We start from the raw sequence: 27,096 nt of genomic DNA on the forward strand, positions 1-27,096 counted from the left end.
CCTGGAACAAAGATCGGAACTACACAGGAGAGCCGTACGATCTCCTTGATGATAAGCTCCGCCTCTTCTTAAGCAACTGCTCTCATATCCAAGTGAAACCGTCACAATTTCACGCACTCTTTCCCCGGATCCTTGATGGAAGAGCCCAAAGATTCTATCTTGATAAGATCACATGGGCTACGACGTTCCGACAAGCGTATGATATCTTCAAACAACACTTTGACACGGAAGTCAACCATGTCCACTACCATACTGACTGACAACAATAACCTTTAACTCCATCCGTGCCCAAGATGCTTCGAAGACCCCACGAAGTGCTTCAAACCTCTTTGATAAGCTTCAGCTCTGCCAACGAGCCCTTGGCAGGAGTACGGAGGAGACCTTCTACTGCGTACAACGCTTATGAAAGCATGCCGTGGAGTACCCGAACTCCAATACGCTCTTTTCAAACCCGCCGATAACGTCGAGCACCTTCTTGCAGATCTTCGTGCATCCGTTGAAACCCATCTTGCCCTCATAACAACTTCTCAATTTCCCTTGACTTTGCTGGATCATTCGATCATAACGATCCACGCCATCAGTACTACCTCGACCGTCGATACAATAACAACCGCTCTCGAGGCAGATACGGATATTCAGGTCAACGACCCAGCCGCGGATACGGACAAAGCTACAACCGTGGAAACTACCGGCCTCAAAGCCGTAGTAACTACAATCCTAGCTACAATAACCGCAACTGGACAAAGAAGTGTTTTGTTTGTGGACAAGAAGGCTGTTGGTCAACTAAACACTCTACGGATGACCGACAAAGGCCAAGGACCAACATATCACTCAATGCCACTTCATAGGTGTACAACTCACGGACATCGGAGGCTATATTCTAGACTACGAAGGTCATGAGATGAGCAGCTTTGATGACACTGAAGATACATGGGAAGAACATGACAATAGCACCAACGATCACCGGAACAATGGCAAGCAAGCCAAATGCTCTGTCAACAGGCATTCAATCATTTGATCACAGGAGAAGACGTCTATCAGACGGATCAAACCGTTGTTCCAGCCTCGCAATTTATTATTGAAGATCGCTATTCAGGGATAGATTCCAAGGTATCATGATCGACACAGGTGCAGCAACATTCTCCACAGCAGGATATTCTCAGTACATCGCCCTACAACGAGAAGATCCTTCTGTAGCTCTCGACAGCTCTACATCCGGCCAGGCCTCCATCAAATTTGGCAACGGCGACACGATTAACTCCCTTGGCACAGTTGCCCTAAAAACACCCCTCGGAAGGATCACGTTCCACATCCTTCAAACCCCAACTCCCTTTTTGCTCTGCCTTGCTGATATGGATCGACTTGGTATCTATTTCAATAACATCACAGATACCATCAATTGTAGTAATCATTGTACTAATCGCCCTACCAGCATCCCAGTCATCCGCAAATGGGGACATCCCTGGTTCTTCCTTACGAAAGATGAAGAGTCTATCTCGTTTCTTACGGAAACAGAGATTCGTACACTTCACCGACGCTTTGGACACCCAGCAGTCCCTAGGCTCCATCACCTCTTGAAGCAAGCCGGGCACAGTGACGTCTCGATAGACACATTAGAGACTATCTCTAAGTTCTGTCACCACTGTCAAATGCACTCACAAGCCCCACGCCGCTTCAAGTTCACCCTAACGATGATCAAGAATTCAACTACGAAATCATCGTTGATGTGATGCACCTAGGAACACCACAACGCCCTGTTCTACACGTTGTGGACTCAGCTACTGCTTTCAAGGAGCCAGATTTTTACCGTCAATGTCAGCTAAAGATACATGGGAGACCCTCCGGACCCTCTGGATCGACACGTATCTTGGACCTCCTGATACCCTCCGTCACGATGCAGGAACTAACTTTGCTTCTCTCGAATTCCGGAACGAAGCAAAGATTATGGGGATCAAATGCTCTCAAGTACCTGTTGAGACGCATTGGTCCATTGGAAAGCTATCACGCATCCCTCCGACGCGCCTTTAACATCCTCCATGCTGAGATTGGCCACACCACTTCCGCCGAAACAGTCCTTCAAATGGCTGTTAAAGCAATCAATGATACGGCAGGACCTGACGGTCTTGTGCCTACGTTGCTTGTTTTCGGCGCATACCCTCGCGTATCTACAGACTCGCCCCCTTCCGCTTCCACCCTCAAAAGATCGGAAGCTATGCAGAAAGCGATGAAAATGCTCCGCCAACTCTCGGCAGAAAGACGAGTTAAGGATGCCCTCCATGCACGCAACGGCCCGAGCACGACAGAAGTGCTATCCTCCCGCTGCAAAGTGAAGTTCGCGTTTGGAGAGAGAAAGACGGTTGGCAAGGACCCTTCAAGATTGCATCGATTGATAGCCATAACATCACCATTGACACAGTCAACGGCCCCCAAGTCTTTCGATCGACCCTTGTACAACCGTATCTGCGTGATGATACCACTCTTTCCGACCCTACACACGACACAGACCCTCAGGCATTCGTTCAGATCTTAATGAACAACCGGCTCAAGACCCCGTTAAGACCCTAACGGACCTGCCTGCCTGACCCGAACCCCGCCCCCGCAAGAGGACGCCCACCAGGATCAAAGAACAAGCCAAAGATTTGATCATGATCATGGCCCAAGCCGTAGACCAGAGCTTCTTGACCCAAAAGGAGGAAGATGCACAGCTCTTTCCTCAAGCTACGGTCTGATGGCATAATCACCTCTCCTGGTGACCCTTCGAAGAATCCGATAACAAAGAGATTACTGACCTCGTTGGCCGCGGTGTATTCCAATTTGAACGATACGATCAAATGAGTCATGGAAACTATAGAATCTTTCGATCTGGTTCGTGAAGTCAAAGGAATCAACACTAAGCCCTACGAAAAGTCTCGACTTGTTATTCAAGGACATAACGACTTTGAGAAGACCACCCTCCTGACGCAATCTCCGACAATTCAACGCGTTAGCCAGAGACTCATCCTCGCTATTGCCCCGGACTTCTTCAAAACTACGGCATAACCCTCTCCTCCGTGATATCACTCAGGCATACCCGCAATCCCAGACCAAGCTTTCCGGACCATTCTTACGTATTTGCCCACGGAACTACAAGGCAAATACCCTAACGGAACAATTATTCGTGTTATTAAGCCCTGTACGGTATCGCAGAAGCCGGAGTCCATTGGTTCCGCACATATCAGCAGCATCACCTCGAAAAGCTGGATATGTCTACCTCCACCTATGACTCCTGCCTACTGATTTCGAATACTGGCCCTGACACGCTCGGTATTGTTGAATGCAAACTGATGACACCCTCATCCTTGGAACGAACAACTTTTCTACCCGTGAAGAAGAAGAGCTACAAAGGCAGAATTTCGTTCCAAGCCCAAGACTGACATCACATACGGAACAACGGTTGACTTTAATGGTGCAAGACTGACGTTGCTGAATAATAACCCCTTAAGAAAGGATCCTTTACTTCAACAGAAGGGACAAGCAGCAAAATGACCACCATTGACCCTAAAGCAATTGATCGTCACCAGCGCTACGTTGAGGAACGAGCGCGAGCCTCATACATTGCTTCAATTGCTCAACCGGAAGCTTTCGATGTTTCAGTCGCCGCCCAAGTACAGACCCCTGAGGATAAAGATTACGCAATTTTGAACAAGCGACTGCAATGGCAAATGGATCACCAACTACGTGGCCTCACGTACAAACCAATTGATCTAGCTACTGCAAAGCTGATGGTTTTCACCGATGGTTCTTTCGCAAACAACAAGGACTTATCCTCCCAACTAGGATTCGTCATTACCCTCGTTAACGAGACAAACCACAAAGAAAAACAGTTCGAGATTAGTGGTAACATCGTACACTGGAGTTCAACAAAGTGCAAACGTGTTACCCGTAGCGTCCTAGCATCAGAGATCTACGGTATGGCCAACGGATTCGACATAGGCATCTCCCTTGCGATGACTATGAAGATAATTACGGAACGACTCAACCTTCCTCCTATCCTCTCATCGTCTGTACGGATTCGTACTCTCTACGAATGCCTAGTCAAGCTCGGTACGACGAAGGAAAAACGATTGATGATTGATATCATGGCCCTTCGCCAGTCATACGAGAAGAGAGAGATAACAGATATTCGTTGGATCAACGGCGCAGACAACCCAGCAGATGCAATGACGAAAGCATCACCAAACCGAGCCCTGGAACGCTTCATCGATACCAATAGTCTGACAATTCGAGTCGAAGGATACGTACAACGTTCCTAACCGCTCCTTATACCTATGATCAAATGATTGCTCCTATCAGGAAGACCCTTCACTTCTTCCCAGATATCTACAGCTAAGAACAAGACGTCGGACCCACTTTTTGGCAATAATGACACACGCCCTCACGGCACATTCCTTCACGGCCTTAACGCTACTATCCTTTAGACCTGTTCAAGGTGTTGCTGTGCTTCTCACAGCAAAGAAGAGTTGCCTGTGTAGGAATGTATCTATCTAGTGGTGTGACCAACCATGGTTGGCACGTGACCCGTACGGTCACGTGTGCGGCTGAGGGCAGCGTGCCCCCTTTCTCCACGCTGGCCTCTGCCTCCTTAGATAGAGAATCAAGACGAATACAACATCAGGTTAACCCTAGTACCGTCTCATTGCAGCAGCTGCCGCAGGTGCCTACCCACACTAACTATAATATAATAATTTTACTTGACAAGCTCGTATTTATGTAGCATATCATAACTGCAACAAAACACTGGGTCACATTAACGCCGATTGCGGAGGAAGCCAGTCCGGGTATAAAAATACAGCCTTTCCAATCTACTAGCCTTTCGGTGTACATAAGTTAAGGAACTCCGTTTATATGTGAATACTGAGACTAACGAGTCAAGATCTGGGTTGCTATACCATCCATGCTGCGGAATCGACGCCCTACTCTACTTGTCCATCTCTCCCTTGATCTGCACTCAGCTCACCAAGTTACACGTGCCACAATCAGGCGAGTATTCTATAGTTACTCCTACCCATGTGCCGATTTGGAGATCCGGCTCCTTGATCGGCAACCCATATACTCAGGTCTAAGAGCCCACGAAGTTGCGGGGCCGTCTCACAGCATGGGACGTAGGTTCCGGACTAACGTCGCGAGAGGACTCGTATGGTGTGAGCAGCTGAGAGTGACCGACTCGCGGAACCTGACCCTCGTAGATGGTGCCAGTCTCTCCTGACCACTCTTTGGCTGACAGTGACGCATCTGTGGACCTTAGTGCGCGCAGCTCGCTCGAGTCACCCTCCAGCGGCTCCCGCAGACGCTGGTGTGGTCCCATGCCGTCCTTGCTCTTGCGGTGGCAGCAGCAGCACAAATGTCGCGATAACCATGACGGGGGCATCTTTGCATCCGGCCCCTGCATGTAGCGCCCGGGATGGATGGCGTTCCAGACGAAAATAGCCAGCCACATGGGAGCGCCGTCCAATGCGTAGAAGTAGCTCTCTGTGTTGGGCAGAGGGTTGTCGTAGCCCGCGCCGCCCGAAAACTCAATGAGACGGAAGATGATGCGCACCGAGATGGAGAGGAGACAGCCGTAAAGGGCGTAGATGAGGGGCCTCCATGCGCTCTTGTCACGCGGAACCATGCCGTTGCGCTCCGCTCGGATCTGGTCCACGTGGAACTTGACAATGAGGCCGACGAAGAGGACGATGAATCCTTCTTGCATGCCGATGCCGCCCATGTAGATATCAATGCCCTTTTTCTGAGACTCAGGACTGCTGCCCGGTCCGGCCATGCCGCCTCCGATGAGCTGGATGACGAAAGAGACGATGTCGAGAGAGACAAAGACGATGGCGAGAATGCTCGGCGACAGCACCCAGACCTTTTTTGTCGGCGAGAAGAAGTTGACGACTCGCGCAAAGACCATGTAGGCAAACGCGTTGACCCCTGGGTTTGGGGGTTAGTAGGCGGGTCAACTGCGTGAGCAAGGCGAGGTGTCAACGTACAGAGGGGCGACAGCAGCACGAGAAGCTGTGCCATGGTTGCCATGGCATTGCTCTGCTGGTCTTTGGAGCCGGCAGCGCGAAAGGCATAGGAGCCGCATTCCCATAGCGAAGCCATGATGATGACCCAAGCAAAGCCTGTGCTATATTGAAGAGCCTGGCCGAGGTGGGCGACCAGGAGGACGCCGAATAGGACGGCAAAGGCCACGGCGGCGGCAAAGGAAGGGAAGTAGTTCCAGAGTGCGCCGCATGAGCCTGGCGGCAGGTAGCCGTCCTTGCCCGGCGCAATGGTCGGGGTACATGTTGCGGTGGGCAAGTCGAGCGAGAGGGGCGGAATAGACACGGGAGGGATGCTGACGGGGGGAATGCTGACGGGGGGGATGCTCACGTCTGGAGCGGCCGCGCGAAGCTCCAGCGTAGGCGTTGGCTCCAGTCCCGCAATCAAGCTCGTCTGTCGTGGAGCGGCCGTCTCGACGGGAGACGAGACGACGAGGCCACCGGTGAGCAGCGCCGCCAGGATCCAAGGTTGCCGCATCGTAATGTCGGCCAGAGGTTGAGTGCAAGAGTATGTGTGTAGCAAGTCAAAGCAGCGGAGCGGGCATCAAGGGACATTTAGACATGTGGGTACGAGACAGTTGTCTGCCATGACAGCCCCCCGTGGGCTGTGCATCACAACGACGGCATACGTACACGGAGTAGGGCTGCAGGCAGAACAGGCGCAGTCTCAGGGGCTTGCGTCACGGCGGCTGCACAACGGCGGCTGCGTGTTATCAGGAGCAACCGCCAACAATCCGAGCCCGGCAACCCGGCAAGGAGAGGGCACTAGTGATAAGTCCCCGTTGGCATCCATGGCATGTTTTGCTTAGAACCCTTGCAACCGGCATGCCATGTCGTCTTGATCTGAGCCAATCACCCTACGTGGGTCAGATCGTCTTACGCCCCATCTGCGGCCCCCCCCCGCATCATCTGTTCCATGGACCGGGGGGCGTGTGTAACCAAGGGTCCCAAATTATGGTGTACTGCAGCTTTATGTAGGGCCTTTTGTAGACTGGACACAGTTGACGCGTGGATAGCCAGGGCGAATGGTGTGGCTATGTAGTTTACCGACGACTCCACTTGGGCAACATGTAGTCCATCCTGCCGATGTGACCAGGATCTGTCTATATTCCTACGTGAGCCATGCATGTCCGGTCACTAAGCTCGGGGGGAAGACACAGCGTAATTACTGGATCGAGGCCATATTTCCACCCCGGATGAGTGATGGCGAGGCAAGGCCGCTGAGAGGACGAGTTGGGCATATAGACCGTCGAGTAAGCCAACCATTGCCCAATAGGCGTTGCCTATATTCATATTCAACATGCCAAAGTTGAAAATTACCCCCACGTCCCTTGCAAGACTATGAGTTCCCACCCCCTTGTGGGTAGCAATTCTATGCCTCCATGGGGAAGTTGTTCCCGTCGTCCAAGCGGAACCTCGCTCTATTCTGTCGGCTTTCAACTTCAAAACCCAAAGCCCCTGCTTGGCTCCGTGTCTTGGTGGTAGCTCTTCTCAAGTGACCGTCGGTACAATGCCGTGTTTCATCGACGTGCAAGACAAATTTGGGCCCGCCGTCGCTGCAACCTGTTACCATGGGTTCGACTTTACTCTGCTCTTTGAGGACATCTTCTTGTGCATCGTGCCCGCCGCCGTGCTTGCCATTCTCGCCCTAATACGACTGAGACGTTTGTTCCGCCGCCGATCAGTGTTTCGGCCAAGCCTCTTGTACTATTCCAAGCTTGTCAGTACCTATTCAGTGACCTTTCTCGACGGATTACTGATTAACGGCCCAAGGCCGTACTCGTAGCGTTGCTCACCGTCCAGCTGTTGCTGCTGGTCCTTCTTTGCGTGCCCGGACTCGTCCCCAAGACGCGCGCTTCTATTCTGGCTGCTGCGCTGGTCCTGTGCGTTGGCTTCTTGTGCCTGGCCTTGTCCCACCTGGAGCATCTGAAGAGTGTCCGTCCATCGGCGCTGCTGTCACTGTACTTTGGTCTGACCCTCCTCCTGGACCTCGTCCGCGCGCGAACACTATGGGCCATTCAAGGTAACCGGCCTTTCTTCATTGCCTTCTCGGCTGGCTTGGGCTTCAAACTGGCCTCGTTGGTCGCTGTGTCGCTCGAGAACAGATCCGGCCGCGGGCCCCGTGAGACGGCGGGCAATGTCTTTACTCGCGGCTTGTTCTGGTGGCTGAATCCTCTCCTCTGGCGGGGATTCTGGCACGTCCTCGACGTCGAGAGTCTGCCGGCCATCGATCCCGAGCTGGGCACGCCGGAGCTGCACCGTCAGCTATGGGCTCGCTGGCAGTGCTGGCCTCACAAGACGGCCCGAGCCCTGCTTCAACTGCTCTTGTCGGCGCACAAGAACAGCGTGTTACAAGGCGTGCTGCCGCGCCTGGCGCTCTCAGGCTTTACGTTTGCGCAACCATTCCTGGTCACTCGCGTCATCAACTTCGCCACGGCGCCCGACGGTCCAGACAGGAGGCTTGACGTCCAGGTCGGCAACGGCCTCATTGTGGCTACGGCACTCATTTACGTGGGCCTGGCCGTCTCCAATGCCAACTCTCAGCACAAGACGTACCGCGTCATTGCTCGCCTTCGGGCAAGCCTCGTCTCTCTCATCTACTCCAAGACCCTTGGCGTGTCCATTCCCACGGCCCAAGAATCGTCGGCTATAACATTGATGAGCGCCGACGTCGAGCGTTCGGGCTCTGGGCTAAGGTTCATGCATGAGGCATGGGCCAGTCCCGTTGAACTCGGTCTTGGCATCTATCTGCTTCAGCGCCAGTTAGGCCCGGCATCCGCCGCACCCGGAGTTCTCTTCCTACTTTGCAGTGCCGCTGGCCTCAGGGTGGCCGCCAGCATGGGTCGACGCCAGCGCCTATGGCTCGAAGCCATTGAGCACAGGATTAAAGTCACTTCGGATGCGCTGTCCTCCATCAAGGAGGTCCGGATGGGTGGACTCCAAGCACGAGTGCAAGATCAACTGGAAGACTTGCGCAACCGCGAGATCAAGGCTTCACGGCCCTTCAAGAATGCTCTGGCTCTGATAGTCTGCTTGTCCTACACAACGGCCGCCATGGGTCCCGTCTTGTCCTTCGGGATCTTCTCCCTGCTAGCCAAGAAGAACAACACGGAGCCTCTCACGGCCGACCGGGGATTTACTTCTCTCGCCGTCTTTTCGCTGCTGCGCGCACCGATGGCCATGATTCTCGACGCCATCGCCGGCCTTGTTGCATCTTTGGGTGCCATTCAACGCATCGGCGAGTATCTGGCAACGGACAGTCATATCCGCCCAAAACTCCAGCATCGGCCTCCGTCGGTTCCTAACCTAGACAAGGGCGGCGATGGACATGGCCTTTGCCTTCCACTAATGGCGTTGCCGAGCCAGACCACGCTCACCTTGCCATGTCCAGACCCTATTGTCACGGCGACACGGTATAGCGCCGGATGGGACCGAAACCGAGGATTCATACTTCAAGACATCACCTTGTCGGTCCAGCGCGGCTCCCTAACCTTTGTCGTCGGGCCAGTGGGCTGTGGCAAGTCGACGCTGCTCCTTTCCATGCTGGGGGAGACACCCATCAGCCACGGAGAGCTGCACACGTCGTTTGTCCGCGCAGCGTACGCCGGCCAGTCGCCGTGGCTCATCAGCGACACGATACAGAACAACATTGTCGGCACTGGCGGGCTGGACAAAGACTGGTACCGTCAAGTCGTCGACGCCTGCGCACTGCGAGACGACATCTCCCGCATGGCGCGGGGTGACGAAGAAATGGTCGACGGCGGCGGCTCCAACTTGAGCGGAGGGCAACAGGCCCGACTGGGTGTTGCTCGCGCCGTCTACTCGCGACAGCCCGTCGTCCTGCTTGACGACGTCATGAGCGGCCTCGATGCGCGTACCGAGAACACCCTCTTTAGCAATCTCCTGGGACCCCAAGGCCTGTTGCGTGCCAGCGGCCAGACCACCATTGTCGCAACCAACGCCGTCCATCGCCTGTCGGCGGCAGACCACATCATTGTCCTCTCCGCCCAAGGAAAGATTGTCGAACAAGGCTCCTACGAACAGCTTCACTCGGTATCCAAGCATGGCCAAGTGGACAATTCCGAGCGTGACGAACCGGGACAGGCTCTCTCCAGGCCCCCTGACATGGCAACGAGGCGTGTCGCCTCATTGCAGCCGCCAGCTCAGCCAGTGACGGGCTCCCAACGACGGATCGGCGATGTCACCGTCTACAAGTACTATGTTGGCGCCGTGGGGTTCTGGAACTTTGCTCTCTTCCTCTTCTGCGGAGCAGTCTTTGTCTTTTCCCTGATTTTCCCGCAGTACCTGATGAGGTGGTGGGCGCAAGAGAACGAGCGTCAAGCCAACGGCAAGCTGGGCTTCTATCTGGGCACCTACTTGGGCCTCGCGTGGCTCGCCGTCTTGGGTCTTGGGGCAGGATGCTTGCAGCTCGTGGGCAATATGATGCCGCGAGCGTCGGCTTGCTTCCACACGGCGCTCTTGCGCACCACACTCAACGCACCCCTGTCCCTGTTTGCCGGGAGCGCCATGGGCGACCTCGTCAACCGCTTCAGTCAGGACTTGCAGCTCATCGACATGGAGCTGCCGCTGGCTCTGTTCAACACGTCGATTGAGATGCTGTCCAGCGTCGCAAACTTGCTTGTCATTGCCATTGCGGCAAAGTATCTTGGTGCCGCGTTGCCGGCGGTGCTTGCCGTCTTCTTTGTGGTGCAAAAGTTCTACCTACGGACGGCGCGGCAGCTGCGACTCCTCGATATCGAGGCCAAGGCTCCTCTCGTCTCGCATTTTCTCGAAACGGCTGCAGGTCTTGCCGCCATTCGATGCTACGGGGCCGAGGCAGACTATCAACGGCGATGCATGGACAAGCTGGACTACTCTCAAAAGCCCAGTTACTTGCTGTACTGTGTCCAGCGCTGGCTCAACCTTGTTCTGGATCTCATCGTTGCGGGCATCGCCGTTGTCTTCATTACCATCGCCATCAAGGCCAAGGGCCATATCGACCCCGGCCTTGTTGGCACCGCGCTCGTCGGCATCATCAACTTTAGCGTCAGCATCAAAGCTCTGCTTGAGAACTGGACCAATCTCGAAATGTGCCTTGGCGCCGTCTCCCGCGTCCGGTCCTTTGCTCTCGATACCAAGTCGGAGCACAAGGCGGGTGAGGACCAAAGACCGCCGTCCGACTGGCCTGCTCAAGGTCACATCGCCTACAAGGGAGTTACAGCTGCGTGGGAAGGCAAGGACCAGCCAGCTCTTAGGGAGATCTCCTTGATTGTCGAACCCGGGCAAAAACTGGCCGTATGCGGCCGCACCGGCGGCGGCAAGTCGTCGTTGGTTTCGGCTCTCTTTCGGTTGCTCGAGCCGCAAGCCGGAACCATCACGGTCGATGGCGTCGACCTCACCAGCGTGCCTCGCCAAGAGATCCGAGAACGCTTCATCTGCGTTTCCCAGACACCCTTTCTACTAACCGGCACGGTTCGCGACAACGTCGACCCCTTTTGCGTCGCCAGCGACAAGGATGTTCTCAAGGCGCTCGACCAAGTCCAGATGCTAGACGTGGTTCAGAACCTAGGTGGACTGGACGCCGTCATCGACAGCGGCACAATGTCTATAGGCCAGAAACAGCTCCTCTGCCTCGCGCGCGCCACGCTCCGCCCAGGCTCGATCCTCATTCTTGACGAAGCCACCGCCTCATTGGACTGGGACACAGATGCCATCGTCAAGCAGGTCATCCGCTCCGTCTTTCACTGCCACACTGTCATCGCCATCGCCCACCGTGTGTGGAGCATCGCCGACTACGACCGCGTCGCCGTCATCGTAGACGGCCGCGTCGCCGAATATGGCCCGCCGGCGGATATCCTCGGAGACCTGGACTCGGCTTTTGCTCAGCTCTGGCGCATCGGCGCCGGCAGTGAAACGAAACTCGAGGATGCCGTTGCTCAACAAGGCAGCGGGGGACCAGGGGAAGCGGCGTGCAAGACGTGATGGGGTGAGTGCAGGCAAAGAGGCAGAGAATTGGAACCATGCGGTCTGAGCCCATATTTACACCATCTCCCGTGAACACACATGGCTTAATCTCGTGCGTACCTGTTTGCATGGATCGAGCCCTGCGATGAACACCAGGTCCATCACCACGCTACCTTGAAGTAGGTCAAAGATCCAAGGGCGCACTGGATCTGCGCCCAATACCGCGTCAGGTTCCGAACCAAACGAAATCCGACGATATATCGTCCATCCAACCCTACATGTGCCATAACTCTGGAATCCTAGTCATGTTGTAGAACATTTAAGTAAATATTTAGATTATAAGGATTGAAAAGAAATTGTCTTATTATTGTAAAAAAACCCCTTTACGAATCATTAACGCTTTCATATCGGTCATCCACATCCGGACTCACACGACCTACCGGGATGAGCCATTGAATCAAAGGTAAAACTCTGTAGCAAACAAGAAGTTAATTCATAGCCATGTTGCATGGTGCGTAGTCCAGTACTCCTACTCGAGCACAAACACTATTTTGCACCGCCCATACCTCGTATAGACACGTAATATATATATAAAATTATGGACGTATTGAAGAATTCCAAAACCACACCGCACACAGTTTCAAAGCGCTAGCGACATTACCAGAGTCGGCTTGATTTACTATTAGCTCGAACGGCGGGCTGGCGATTGCGGCCGTAAGATGGTAGAGAGGACAAGCTTTGGCAAGTCTTGCTGCGAGGAAGAAGCATCACGGCCAACGACTAAGAGAATGTTGACGATATTATAATGAATCTATTTGCACACACGTATGTCTACCTATATTTGCACACACGTACATCTATTTACCACCCCGTGCCCCGCCGGCCCGCGCCACCTAAATGCAGTGTGCCCTTATAGGTAGTATGCGTCCGACCCATGGGGGCTGTCTTCGCACTGCCCATTCCCCCCGTCGCGGCAACCCCTCCCATAATCTTCCCGCTCTAACGTACAGAAAAACCTCCCGCTGTTCTGCCAAAGGCGTTCGCAGTCCGCCAACAAGAGGCAAATCCACCATGGACTCACGCCTTTCGGAGTCAGATGACTCGCCCGCCCCTGCTGCGAGTGACGCTGCCAATGGCATATACACGAGCGAGCAAGCGCCTCTTCTTCACGTCACGGATCCGGGGACCGCCGCCGACAGGTCGTTGCGGCGCAGGGTCATCGGCATGTGCGCTGTTTTCCTGTTCGTCATCGAGGCGAGCCAAGTCATGATGGAGCCGCCGACGCAAGAGATTATGGAAAGCATCATATGCCGTAACCACTATCCAGACCACCGGGTGCGCAACGACGAGCGCTGCAAGAATACGGATGTTCAGAAAACGCTTGCCATGGTCCGCTCTTGGTGCATGTCAGCCGAGATGATTATCCGTAAGTCAATAGAGCAACACAGCTCCGTTCGTCGACTGACTCTGCCAGCGCTCGTCGTCCAAGTTCCCTACGGCATCATTGCCGACAAGTTTGGCCGTCGGACTGTCCTGTTTCTGTCTCTGGTCGGCTGTGTCCTCCAGACAGCTTGGACTATGGTTGTGTGCAAGTACCAGCTTCTCGTCCTACGACTTGAACCCCTAGCCCGGCCTTGTTACTAATGAGCTTTCATCGTCCCAGTGTTTCTACCCAACTTCTTCTCCATCTGGGCCTTGCTATACGGCAACATGGCCTACGCTATCGGCGGAGGAGGCCAGATGGCCAGCGCCATGATTTGGACCATTCTTAGCGACATTACTCCAGTCGCCGAGCGCACGGCGGTTTTCTACCGCATCTATGCATTGTTTCTCCTCCTGGGCGTCATCGCCAATCCCATGGCTGCGCTGGTCCTCGCCATCGATCCCTGGTTCGCCATGTGGCTAGGCTTCGGCATCCTCATCATCGGCGCTTTAACGGCTCTCCTAATCCCAGAAACCCTGAGACTGCGCCAAAGGGTCGACAGTGAGCGGCAAGAACAGGACAGCCTGAGCCAAGATACTGATTGTCTAGCTCCTGTAAAGGCCGGCCGAGCCAGACAGGCTTGGTCTGCGCTTCGAAGCAACGCAGGCCATATCTGGCGCTTCGTCTGCGGCTCCAGGAGAGTAACGATTCTCATATGCGCGTACGGCTTACACTTTGCGGGAAGAATCAACGTCTACCTGAATCTCCTGCAATATATGACGAGACGGTTTAGCTGGGAATGGTCTACGGTAAGACTCCACGTCCCTCAACCTCGCGGGGAAGCTTATTAACGCCAAGTAGGCAGCCTATGTCTCCACCGTCAACAACGTCACCTCTGTTGTTGTACTCCTGGTGGTGATACCTGCGGCGTCCAGCATCCTGGTTAAGCATTGCGGCTACGATGCCCAACTACGGGACCTCGTGCTGAGTCGCGCGTCGATTATACTGGTCGTCGTCGGCGGTTACATGCAGGCGCTTGCCGCCGTGCCGTGGCTGTTCGTCTTATCACTCATCATTACCAGTCTCGGCGGGGGCTTCACGCCGCTATGTCGCGCCTTGCTCAGCGCCATTGTCGAGCCGCACATGGTTGCCACGCTCAACACCACCCTCTCGACTATGGAGACGCTTGTGAGCCTGGTTGGCGCCCCTGCTCTGGGCTGGCTACTGAGTCATGGTTTTGAGCTCGGTGGCCCTTGGCTTGGACTGCCATACTTGGTTACTGCCGGTTGTTCCACCTTGGTTCTAGCGACAGTCTTTGCATTTGGAAACCCCGACGAGTCTGCGAAGGTCCCAGAAGAACGGAATAGTCCTTGATCTTTCCTTATCATGGCACACTAAACCTAGAAAATTCTCTACTGGCTAAACAAGTGCAAATTACTACTCCATTCGGCCCCGCTGCTTTAGACGGGTTCATGACGTTTGAGCGTTCTGCACGCCTTCAAATATCGCGATTGGAAAGACAGTGCATCCATCCACATGCAATCACGGACCTCACTATACGCTCGGGGAACATGTGGGGCTCTACCGCTGGCCCTTGTCTTCGTGCCAGCAAGATCAGAGCTGCCTTCGTCAGACGGCGGTCTGAGAGACGCTCGGGATTGAGGAAGCATCTCGGAGATGGGCAGGTATGGAGGAGTGTCAAGAGCTGCATCCGGCAACAGTCCGAAACAGCGGCAACGGGTCTAATTCCAGACAGGAGGGTAGTGCCGTTATGCGGGCGAAGACGTTTGATACGAGGTGCAGAATCTAGGCATCCGCCAGGATGCAGGGTCGCAGTCGGAATGCTACATGGCTCTGCCTTAATACCTAAGAGGAAGGTCGGTCATTTAACCAAAGATGGAATCTACAGGGATTAATGCTATCCGCACACCAGCAAGCTGCAATGCAAACCCCTTTTGCTCTTCCCACCAAACCAACGCTCTCTCAGCCGCGCCATGCTCCGCCGCCTAATCTAATATATATATACTGCATATTTATTTAGGTACCTACCCGGGGAGTGTTCCACGGAGAAATTTTCCTCCTCATAATCACCAGTCTTTTTCCAACAGTCATGGATTTGCTTTCTCGTCTTTGTGCTGCCGGCTTAGCCGTGTGCCTGGCCGTGGCCGTTTTCGGGCCCTGGATCAAGTGCTTTCCCGGCATGTACCATGTAAGTCATCTCAACATTCTCGGCTGCGTAACTTTACCAGGAGACAGGTTAATGTGCATGGCTTTAGAACCTGACTGACTCTGAAAACTAGTGTCGAATTCTATACGCTGTCTTAATCCGTAAAGCTTTCCGCAAGCCTATAGATTACCGGTCGCTCTTTAGACCAGAGGTTTCCAGGTCGCGGAACTGTCTATTTGAAGTGGACTTGATGGTGCATAAAACCAATTCCACTTACTTTTCCGACCTAGATGAGAGCCGAATCCGCTTGCTAGCCCGCATCTTCCCTGATTGCTTCTCTTTTAGCGGCGGAAATTTGAGCGTTTTGATGGGTGGCACTTCTTGTATATTTTTCAAGGCAATTGCACCATTTCAAAGCTACGAAGTCCACTCACAGATCCTCCGGTGGGACGACAAATGGCTATACATTGCCAGCTGGTTCCTGATGCCCGGGGGAAGTCGTCGACTTACTCGCGTGGATCGGGAGCATTACGAGGCTGTTGACACGACCGGGCGGTCCATGGTTTTTGCAGAAGCCATCACCAAGTATTGCTTCAAATCGGGCCGCCTTACCGTGGCTCCAGAGGAGGTTTTGCGGCAATCGATTTTGAATTATGATGCGGAGAACCCAGAAAAGCAAAAGGATGCCGAAGCAATAGACCGCGCCGCTTCAGAGGAGGGGAGAGATGGATAGCACCAACAGGACCGCCGTGAAGCGGCCGCTGGCCTAGAAGTGGAAATGGATGCGCTCTGCAATAACACAAAAACCTCTTTCTTGGGCACCCACATACTTCTGTTGCTTCTGTCTTTCCCGCGTTGCAATAGAGAACGATGTAGGCAGCATCTTATGTCGCGATATGCGGCCCAAGGAGGTACAGATCACGTCGACGTTTCACACGTTATTAACAGCGTGGTCGGATGCCGTCACCGAGTTAGTCCTGCATGTCTTGCCGTGATATACATCAATACTATGTACTATCTTGGAAACGGTACGCGCTTTCCCTATATTAAACTCGTTTTAGCTAACACTCTATCTACGTATACTTTCAGCGCACTAAATGTGCCCTTGCCTGTTACCATACTTCGACGACGCAGGCGGCAAGTTTATAAATCGGAGTTTCCGATTCTATCTTCTGCCTTTTAACATGCTAAATTTCATTAGCATCGTTAACTCCGTCATGCTATTCAGTGATGGCAGGGCTAATAACATCGCTAACTTTAGCAAGGTCAGCGCCATGAAGAATGGGGACCACTGTCATAAGCTACGCAGTTGTCGAAAGGACTTGGGAGAATTTAAAGCCTATAGCGGCATGTAGATAACATTGTGTAAGGAGAGCAAGCACGACGAAACAGACTGAAAAACGGGCGCCAGTGATTTAATTGTTGATCTCTAAGAGCGTATTCAGCACTAAAGAGACAGTGTTCTTTCCACATAATAGCATCCTCTGTCTATCAGCCTCTGTTCGGGACGTGTGAATAGGTATCCCCCCGCTATCCCCCTCCCAGCCCTCATGGCTAGGCTTCGGGATTTACTCAGCGCACGTGTGGGAACAGGCTAATAATTCCCATATTAGTGTCGTTCCATCTCGGACCCATCTGCGATTGCTGCACGGACAGGACAAGCGTCCGAGCCCATGGACAGAATATCCGGTGGCAATCTAGACTCGGGGTTCTCCCCATACCAATCAACCAACGTACACTCTTCCTTCTCACGCATTTTCCTCTCCACGAACCCTTCTATCGCCGAGACTTGTTTCAGGGGTAGCAGCTTTAGCCTCTCCATGGGACCGCCCACATTATCCCCAAAGAAGCGTTGGTCGAGGGTCCTCCAAAAGATACCGTCAAATGCCCAGGACTTACGTGCTGCATATGCGAGCCAGAAGTCACCAGTCTCCCAGCTGCGGCGCATATGGGTAGATAGCACCTGTGTCTGGTCGAGGCGGCCTTGGTCTATGAAGTCGCGCTCCTTGGCCTCAATGGCCCGGAGGAAGGTCTTAAGTCGCGGCTCGTACTTAGCGGCCCAGTCGTCTAGCCCTGCTGGCCACTCTTCAGGCATAACGAGGAGAAGCCACCAGGGTGGGGAGTAGGAGAATTCAGCCGGGGCGGCATAGGTAAACTCCCAGTCGACGACACCGACGATACGATGGTCGGCGTCCACGAGAATATTGGCCGGCCGAAAGTCGTCGCACCATAGCTTGAAAGGGCCGCTATCTGTGTCGGGCGAGCCAACGCCATGTTTGGAAGAAGCTACTCCGCGGAAGAGTTGTCTCGAAATCAACTTAGCAGTCGTCCGACGGGAGTTAGGGCCCTTTAACCTCACCTGGCTATATATTTCCTGCGGCAGTCTTCAGATGATTTGACGGCCTGATTGCGCTGGAACGAAAGGTGTTGTAGGTGCATGTCGGCCAAGGCAGAGTAATACTCAGATGAGGTGGAAAAGGTCTTAGAAGTAGACGGCAACTCGAAATAAGGCACTCCTCCTATTTCTCCCAGCTGGGCCATATTGAACGATAAAGGCCGGCAGGTAATAGCCGGTTCGTCGCCGCCGCCGCCGTCTTCGTCATCGCCGTTCCTCATCCTAAGGCATCCAATTTGAGAAAAGTTGCATTTAGACAGTTGGAGCATAATATCGGCAATTTGACTATACATATGCTCGAGTTTCGCCTCGTCTATGCCCGGGTCTAAGACTGGCTTCTCTCCAGGGGCGTATTCCGGTGCCCTAAGCACGTCTATTATATCGCCGGAATTTTCGATATACTCCATAATTAGGAAAGGACCAAGCTTTCCGGGGCTCTCGTCTGCCTTGCCGAAGTGAAGGATAAAAGGCACAGGTATAGTCGTATGATGAGCGATATAACGCATCGCAGCTACCTCGGCAAGGAGCTTCTCCTCAGCCATCTGAAAGTATCCCGGTAGGGGGAAGCGTATGATGACGGAGCTATCATCTGAGTACTGGATACGATAATGGAAGTTGAATCCTCCCATCCTAGGAGGGAAAAACTTCATCGGGCTTCCACCCCCTCGATGTTTGGTGACAAACCTTGCAATTTCGTAGTATAGATCTTCATTAAACAGTGTCTCTCTCATGGCCTCGAAGATGGCTTCGCCATGGTCCCAGGCCTCATCATCGTAAAGCTCATACGAAACAACCATATTGGAGAGGCTTGCGTGGACGGCTCCGATACTCAGAGAGAATGATGGACGTGGAGAATGAAGCCTCCATGCAACGGGTGGGTGGGGACGGAACGTTATTTGGTCGCCTATGTTAACCGGCACATAGGTTTGGCTAACCCGCACACAAAAATCGTAGGTAGTGTGGCTGGTCAAGGCGCAGCGCCGATACCGCATAACTATTTCCCCGCCTTGACTGCGTGCCCCTCTGCCCGCCTACGTGCAAAGTAAAGCTATTCGCAACTATGGGCACTAAGGCAGGCGTAGCCTGCTTACCTAATTTCTACATATTCGGGCTCTAGGCTTGAAGATACGTTATTAAGCCCTGCCCGCCGTCCTTAAAGGAGCTCGTCGGCATATAAATCTCGCTGCGCCTCTTCTTCGTCTTAGACGGCCTCTTCTACCTTATCCCACTATATATCTTCCTCCTCCTACGAGGGCATCGCGACGATAATTTCCTCTTATATATGCTATGCCCTCGTAGACTCGTCGGGCTTAAGGGCTCCGGCAAGCTCATCGTTAGAGGCTAGCGTGCAGCGTATAGCTTGTCGATACGCTCGTGGCATACGTATCGCCTCGTTATTAAAGGTATCGCAATCCCTTTCTCGTTACTATAGCCGCAATCCTCTTAGCTGGTCTAATTAAATAGAGACTCTATCACGGTGGCTGCTTAGGGCGAAAATCGCGATGCGAGCGAATAGCTTTACTTTAACGAAGTTATTAACGATATAAATTTTACTCTACGTAAGGACGCGCAGTTAAGGCGGGGGATATGCGCACCTAGTTATGCGGTATCGGCGCTGCGCCTTAACTAGCCACACTACCTACTGTTTTTGTATGCCGGTTAGCTAAACCTATGTGCCGGCTAACACAGGCGTAGTAAAACTTTTATACTAAGGCAAGACTAGAAACCCTTAAAAATCTTAAATGACTACTTTTAAGTTACTATAGTCTGCTTTATTTAAGCAATCTAATAGTAGAATAACTAATACTTTAAGGTTTATTACTCTTCTTATTATCATATACTATATAAAGTTCTGTTATATCTATATTACCGACGACTTTATCGAAGAATATAAGATGCTCCTTACTATATATAACGCCTCTACGGCGTGCTATCTACGGGCCGACTTAATAGTCCGCTTCGATGTTATCTCTTAGCTATGATGTTGTGGGCGGACAGCCACTATGATACAGTCGAAATAGATACGGAGGACTAACTTTGTGTTTCCCTCTAACTTCCTTTTGTGTTTGACTTAGTACTATACGCTTCTCAATCCAATACTCGTTAGGCGTCTTGCTTTTGCTCTGAACTTGACAGCGTGTGCCCGTCTTCGATCTCAATCTAGTCGACCCTATCACGGGATGTGCCCGCTTAAGGCTGCGCATTTACCCACGGCGATAAACTCGAGGCATGGTCTCCAAGGTGTTTAATGCAAAGAATTCGTGACACGTCTCAAACCACTCGCAAGAGAAGCGCGAGAAGAATGGCAAAGTCAAATGACGCCGATGAGGCACTTGTGAGGGAACGATCATGTGACTTTCATACTTTATGAAAGGTCCCGCTTTTATTCATGTAAATAGCGAAAGTCAGAGTCTTCCTTAGGAACCTCTTTCTCTCTTGTAGACAATCACTTTACCCAAGTCGCACTCGACCTTGTTCGTGCACTTGTACCGTCACATATTGTCTACCGACTACCCTTCCTCAATAGACCACTGTCCGCGACGTGACTATTGATTTCGATACCTCTAACCTCACCAAAACACCCTGCAACCAAATTTCCACCTAAACCACCACCACCGCACCAAATTCACCAATCAACGAATCAGCAAACCAACAAACCAACAAATCACAATCGCAAAGTCAACTAAAACGTAACGAAACTGTCGAACGCCACCTGCACTATAGCCATCACCGTCAACAACCCAATGGCTACCGCTACCCCACACCCGTCGATCGAGTGCCCCCCTGCCCCCTCCTCAACGCCAGCAATACCGATGAAACGTTCCGAAATGCCTTTGTTGCTAACCCAGCCGGTCTCATGAAAGAAGTCTTCCTCGTATGCAATGCCGCATACAGTATGCAAGCGGTAATCGATTCACTACGTGCCTCGACCACGACGACAAATAGGGCAATGGAGGACCTCCAAACCCGCCTAGAAAACACGCTCATTTCTAAAAGTGATGGAGACGCAATGATCGCCCGTCTTATGGCAGAAAATGAAGCGTACATAAAGATCATTCAGTCAAAGGGCTTCACACCGCACACAGAACACCCTGATCCTGAGGCCTTCACCGGAGGACCCCACGCTTCTGCCGAATTTCCTCCAGCACCTCGAGTTGAAGCTCGAAATGAATAAAGATTGGTGGAACTCGGAACCTCAACGTATGGGATATGTCGTCTCATGCCTTAAAGGCAAAGCACATGACCAAGTCCGCTACAACATTAAAGATGGGGTGGTTCTCTTCGACGATGTCAATGCCATAAAAACACCCTTCAGTCAGCCTTCGGGGATATTGACGCTAAAGCTACCGCCCAACTCAAAATCTTTGACATGAAACAAGGCCATAGATCCCTTACGACATTCCTCCCGAATGGTATGCCGTCGCCAAGCTCACCGACTGGGATAGTGGGGCGCTCATTGCTCACCTCCGACGTGCCCTCCACGACAACGTTATCTGGAGACTTTCTCTCACTAAGGGCAAAGATACTCCTACCGAAATTAGTCAATTTATGGACCTTGTCCGTATCTGCGATAACGAATGCCGTCAAGTCAATGCCAATTACTTCAAGAAAAACACCGACAACTCAGCAAGTCACAATGCAACCTTACAACCCTCCACTACGCCACAATCGACGACCTCTAACGGCGGGGGTTCAATGGGTTTTAGCGTCATCACCTGGGGGCAAAGATGTCGCCCCTGGTCGTAGACCCCCAACGGAAGCAGAGAGCGGCACGCAGAGCCTATTGCACAGCGCATGGACTCTGCCATTGGTGCAGCTCAGGCAAACATCGTTCCTCAATTGCGACACCGCACCATGGAGGACGGAAAAGTGTAGTCTCCGACGGAAGTCGCCGCAGGAGACGCAAGAAAAGGGCGATCTACTGCTCTCTCTCTGGACACTAACCAAGCTCATTTGCTACTGCCTTGTAACCTAATCGAAGACAATTCCACTCTGATTAAAACCGAAGCAATGCTTGACTCAGGTGCCACTGGAAAGGGTTTGTAGACGAATCCTTCGCGCACGCCAACAAACTCACGCTTTATGAACTACGAAACCGTCGCCGGCTGAACGTAGTCGATGGAAGACCCTCCTCGGCTGGCGATATCACTCATGTGGTGAAACTCAACATGGAAATCAAGGGACACAGGAGAAGATGCTATTTTACGTAACGAAGCTTGGGAAGTACAATGTCATACTCGGAAAACCCTGGCTGACAGATCACAACAATCGTCAATTGGAGCACGAATGTGGTCACTTTCAACTCTGATCACTGCCGCAAATACTGCATGGAGAAAGGACAATACCAACTGCCTGTTTCTGGAGCTCCTCTTTGTCAATTTCTGCAACCACGACTATACTGGCACGCCCATCAATCCCCCGAAGAGTCGGCGCAGCCGCATTCCATATGCTGACCAAAAACCGCGACGTCGACGTATTCTCACTATCACTGTATGAGATCGACAAAAGGCTGGCTGAACTTGGAGTCATCACAGAAGCCTCCACCTTCGTAGAACCTAAAGCACGCCGAAGGGTCCGATTCGACTCTGCACTCACAGACATGGACAAGATGAACCGAGAACTCCAGCTACAGGACGGAATCACCTCCCTTGACCCCAAGGACCAACAAACACAGGAACTCCGAGCTTCCCGGAAAACGGCAGCCGATATGTACCTTTCAGGGCATCACTCGAAGACATTCACAAAGCCCTCGAACCCAAGACTTTGATCGATCCTGCAACAAAAGTACCCCAACACTACCATGAATTTTGAAAGCATTCGACCAATCAGAAGCGGATAAACTCCCCACACCGAGACTGCGACCACGAAATTGAACTTCAACCTGGAACGACTCCACCACATGGACCTCTGTACGGGATGTCACAAGACGAACTTCTCGTCCTCCGGAAATTCCTTCAGGAAAACCTTGATAAGGGTTTCATACGCGCTAGCACCTCACCGGCAGCCTCGCCAGTGTTATTTGCAAAGAAACCAGGAGGGGGCCTTCGTTTTTGCGTGGACTACCGAGCTCTTAACGCGATAACCATCAAGAACCGTTACCCCCTACCGTTGATCCAGGAGACCCTTTCCCAGCTAAGCCAAGCCAAGTATTTCACCAAACTCGATGTCGTCGCAGCGTTTAATCGAATCCGCATCAAGGAGGGTCAGGAATGGATGACGGCGTTCAACACAAGATATGGTCTCTTCGAGAGCATGGTGATGCCTTTTGGACTATCAAACGCCCCGGCTACCTTTCAAGCTCGAATTAACGAAGTCTTACGCCCATTCCTTGATAGATATTGCACGGCCTACATCGACGACATTCTCATCTACTCAGACGACCTTGCCACCCACAGACTCCACGTCAAATCAGTACTCCAAGCACTTGAAGCCGCAGGCCTACAACTTGACGTCAAGAAATGCGAATTCGAGACTACTGAAGTCAAATACCTGGGCATGATCATCTCAACCACTGGAGTACGGATGGACCCAGAAAGTCAACTGTCTCATCAACTGGGAGGCCCCTATCAATGTCAAAGATGTCCAAGCCTTTTAGGATTCTCAAATTTCTACAGACGGTTCATCAAGGATTTTCACGCATCGTACGACCACTTGTTGCCCTGACACGGAAGCTAGTCAAATGGAACTGGACTTCATCTTGCCAAGAAGCATTCGATATGCTCAAAAATAGCTTCACTTCAGCGCCAATCCTCAGACACTTCGACCCCGCAAGAGAAGTGTTTGTCGAATGCGACGCGTCCGATTTTGTGTCTTCGGGTATTCTCTCCCAGGAAGACGATCAAGGAGTGCTACACCCAGTGGCTTTCATGTCCAAGAAGTACGACCCCGCTGAGTGCAATTACGAGATATATGACAAAGAACTTTTGGCTATTGTACGCTGCTTCGAATGCTGGAGACCCGAACTCCAAGGCACACACCACCAGATTACAGTCATCACTGACCATGCCAACCTTCGATATTTCATGACAACCAAGCAACTTTCAAGACGACAAGTCAGGTGGAGCGAATTCCTATCACAGTTCCAATTCGCTATCAAGTCAGTGCCTGGGAAGAGAACGGAAAGCCTGACTCACTCACACGGAGATCACAAGACTTACCGAAAGATGAAAATGACGACCGCATCCAGTACCAACAACAGTCGCTGCTTAAGCCTTCCAACATAGACTCCTCTGTACAAGAACAACTAAGGCTTGACCCCGAGCTCTCAGAGCTCTTTGCAAATCTCTCCTGGGAACAAGAGATTGCACTATGTCCCGCCATTCTTGACGAAATTCAGCCAGAACCAATCAACCACAAAATCACAAGACTTCTAGACAAGGGCTATGAGGAGGACGAATGGTGGATGAAAATCAGGGACGAGATGCTCAAACCCCATGGAATTCCCCACTCAAAGGAAGTTTCTCTATCGGAATGCATGATAAACGAAGGCCGATTATATTTCCGAGAGAGGCTATACGTACCCGCAGGCGAACTACGGACCCTTCTCACTCAACTCGCCCATGACAGCGTCGAATCAGGCCACCCGGGAAAAACAAGCTATACGAACTCATTTCACGCTCTTATTGGTGGCCAAAGCTTAGCGCCGATACGAAACAATTCACACGCAATTGCCACGGATGTCTGGGAACAAAACCTCCCAGTTGCGGTACCAGGGGACATTGAAACCGCTCCCAATTCCCTTGCAAAGATGGAGAGACTTATCCGTTGACTTCATTGGCCCAATTCAGCGCACAGCTCGTGGATTCAACGCAATCATGGTGGTAGTCGATAGGCTGTCAAAGGACAGACATTTCACGCCCTGCAAGACCGACATGAAAACACATGACTTGGCAACACTCTTCGTACGAGATGTCTGGAAACTCCATGGACTACCGGATTCAATCGTGTCTGATAGAGGACCACTGTTTGTCTCGGAATTCTGGAAAGCGGTTTGCCACCGTCTACGGATCAATATCAGCCTTTCTACAGCATATCACCCCGAAACTGACGGCCAGACGGAAAACGCTAACTCATTTCTCGAACAATACCTTCGCCAATATGTTAGCTTTGCTCAGGACGACTGGGACGAGTGGCTCCCATTGGCCGAATTCGCAGCCCGTAACGTTGTCAGCGATTCAACGGGAATGTCCCCATTTTTGCGAACACAGGCTATCACCCCCGAATGAGCTTTGGTCCCCCTCGCGCAATACCACTCGCGGCATCCAAAGACCTGGCAGAACGCTGCAACGAGGGGAACGAATTTGTCGCCAAGATGCAAGAAATCACTGATCTACTTCGGACAAACCTGCTCTCAGCTCAAGCCTCACAAGAGCAGTTCGCCAACGCAAATAGATCACCGGCGCCAGCTTACCGAGTTGGAGACATGGTGCTACTTAGCACACGCAACATTGATTCAGCCCGACCCATCCCAAAACTAGATCACAAGTTCATTGGCCTTTTCGAATCGAGCGCGTGCTCAACCTCACTCCTACCAACTGAAGTTGCCACATGAACTAGACTCAATTCACAATTCATTTCACACCAACCTCCTGCGACCGTCACCAAACGACCCGCTCCCGGCCAATACAACACACCGCCCCACCAATAACGCTAGATGCAAAGGGAGAAACTCTGGGCGATTGAAGAAATACTGGACTCGAAACGCACAAAACAGAAAGGCTTCCAGTACCATATACTATGGAGGCTTCGACCTTGAGCAGGCAACATGGGAACCACTACACAACGTCGTCAACGCTCACATCGCCATCAAAGAGTTCGAGAAGCACAACAAAAACAAACCCAGACCGACGAAACAAGAAGCGCAAAATGCTCGCCTACAGGCTCAGCAAGACGTGGAAGAATCAGAAGCGATGGAGTAAAGGAGGCCCATGTGTGAGGGAACGATCATGTGACTTTCATACTTTATGAAAGGTCCCGCTTTTATTCATGTAAATAGCGAAAGTCAGAGTCTTCCTTAGGAACCTCTTTCTCTCTTGTAGACAATCACTTTACCCAAGTCGCACTCGACCTTGTTCGTGCACTTGTACCGTCACAGCACTAGTTGTTGGCTTCAAGAAGAAGTATATGGTGTATTGCTGTCATGAAAAAAAATGTGGCCGCCTGTGATTGCAGATGACAGTGTCAAGGGACACTATAAGCTACGCGACAATTGCAAGCTCTTAAAGAGCCGGGAAAGATCATGGTAACTGCAAGACAACGAATTGGACCAAACGTGGTTTTGACATTTTGCCCCTTTGTTTGCAACAGCGTAAGTTGTCTGGGGGAAATTGCAACAATGGCTCTAGCTACTTGCAGGTTATCGCCACCGGTTCTGCAAGGATGCTCTCTTAAGACTCAGCCACCAAATAATAAGCACAAGCAATGTCGACGGGATTGCAACCACCCAGTATATCCAAAACTTCTTGGAAATGTTCCAGCTCTCTTCTGCGAAGGAGAAGAATGTGGTGCTGAATAGGGCCTGATCCAACGGTTAGCGCTGCAAAGACGTCGAATCGAATAGTGTCGCGCTCTCGGAGCACGCACCGAGATGAACGTGGCCGGCAGAAACGTCACTGTAAGTAGAGCTATTGACTTCATCACCGTATTGTCTTGGACCGCCATGATGTTGTATGCCTGCAATGCCTTGTCAGCCATCTCACCCACTACAAAGAGCCATGATTATCAAAATACCAGAGTAATTTCTGAGTTGATTCTCTCTTGTATCGATAGAGAACGTCGTTGGAGGCTCTTGATCATCTGTAGCTGAAAGTTCAGGTACTCATGTGCTTGTTCCTTGTACGTCTTGTTGAGCGATGGAAGCACACGGTAGGCAATCTCCTGTCGATGCAACAAGCTCCGCATAGTCTCAACTGTCGCTGCATGAACTTCCACGAGGTGGCCAGCATGTCTAGAGATGTCGTGCATTGCCACGAAGTCAGTTGTGTGTGTGCCTCTGTTCTACATGGACGTTAGCCACCCGTCGTAGCATGCCAATGACAGAGCACGTCAGTCACCCTTTCAATTTCCCGTACTTTATCGCGCA

General features: G+C 52.1%; 6 protein-coding genes across 6 annotated transcripts; 4 read left to right on the forward strand and 2 right to left on the reverse strand.

Moving 5' to 3' along the window:
• Positions 1-3,521: 3,521 nt before the first annotated feature.
• Positions 3,522-4,292, forward strand: HRG_04223 (polyprotein; the record flags this gene model as incomplete). Its single annotated transcript, XM_044862694.1, has 1 exon — positions 3,522-4,292. The coding sequence occupies one exon, from the start codon at positions 3,522-3,524 to the stop codon at positions 4,290-4,292; it is 771 nt and encodes a 256-aa protein (XP_044721308.1).
• An 806-nt stretch (positions 4,293-5,098) lies between these two features.
• On the reverse strand, positions 5,099-6,543 carry HRG_04224 (RTA1 like protein; the record flags this gene model as incomplete). Its single annotated transcript, XM_044862695.1, has 2 exons — positions 5,099-5,952; positions 6,012-6,543. The coding sequence occupies 2 exons, from the start codon at positions 6,541-6,543 to the stop codon at positions 5,099-5,101; spliced, it is 1,386 nt and encodes a 461-aa protein (XP_044721309.1).
• Positions 6,544-7,575: 1,032 nt separating this feature from the next.
• On the forward strand, positions 7,576-12,047 carry HRG_04225 (ABC transporter domain-containing protein; the record flags this gene model as incomplete). Its single annotated transcript, XM_044862696.1, has 5 exons — positions 7,576-7,785; positions 7,839-9,324; positions 9,376-9,396; positions 9,457-11,382; positions 11,431-12,047. The coding sequence occupies 5 exons, from the start codon at positions 7,576-7,578 to the stop codon at positions 12,045-12,047; spliced, it is 4,260 nt and encodes a 1,419-aa protein (XP_044721310.1).
• Positions 12,048-13,100: 1,053 nt separating this feature from the next.
• On the forward strand, positions 13,101-14,826 carry HRG_04226 (major facilitator superfamily domain-containing protein; the record flags this gene model as incomplete). The annotated part of the gene is made up of 4 exons (XM_044862697.1): positions 13,101-13,455; positions 13,504-13,617; positions 13,693-14,261; positions 14,314-14,826. 4 exons carry the CDS (start codon positions 13,101-13,103, stop codon positions 14,824-14,826), a joined length of 1,551 nt encoding a protein of 516 aa, XP_044721311.1.
• A 736-nt stretch (positions 14,827-15,562) lies between these two features.
• Positions 15,563-16,352, forward strand: HRG_04227 (uncharacterized protein; the record flags this gene model as incomplete). The annotated part of the gene is made up of 2 exons (XM_044862698.1): positions 15,563-15,661; positions 15,753-16,352. 2 exons carry the CDS (start codon positions 15,563-15,565, stop codon positions 16,350-16,352), a joined length of 699 nt encoding a protein of 232 aa, XP_044721312.1.
• Positions 16,353-17,228: 876 nt separating this feature from the next.
• Positions 17,229-18,160, reverse strand: HRG_04228 (phosphotransferase enzyme family domain-containing protein; the record flags this gene model as incomplete). The annotated part of the gene is made up of 3 exons (XM_044862699.1): positions 17,229-17,263; positions 17,357-17,925; positions 17,979-18,160. The coding sequence occupies 3 exons, from the start codon at positions 18,158-18,160 to the stop codon at positions 17,229-17,231; spliced, it is 786 nt and encodes a 261-aa protein (XP_044721313.1).
• Between the last annotated feature and the right edge of the window lie 8,936 nt (positions 18,161-27,096).

This window comes from Hirsutella rhossiliensis, assembly GCF_020360975.1.
Source record: "Hirsutella rhossiliensis strain HR02 chromosome Unknown scaffold00004, whole genome shotgun sequence".
Lineage (NCBI taxonomy): Eukaryota > Fungi > Ascomycota > Sordariomycetes > Hypocreales > Ophiocordycipitaceae > Hirsutella > Hirsutella rhossiliensis.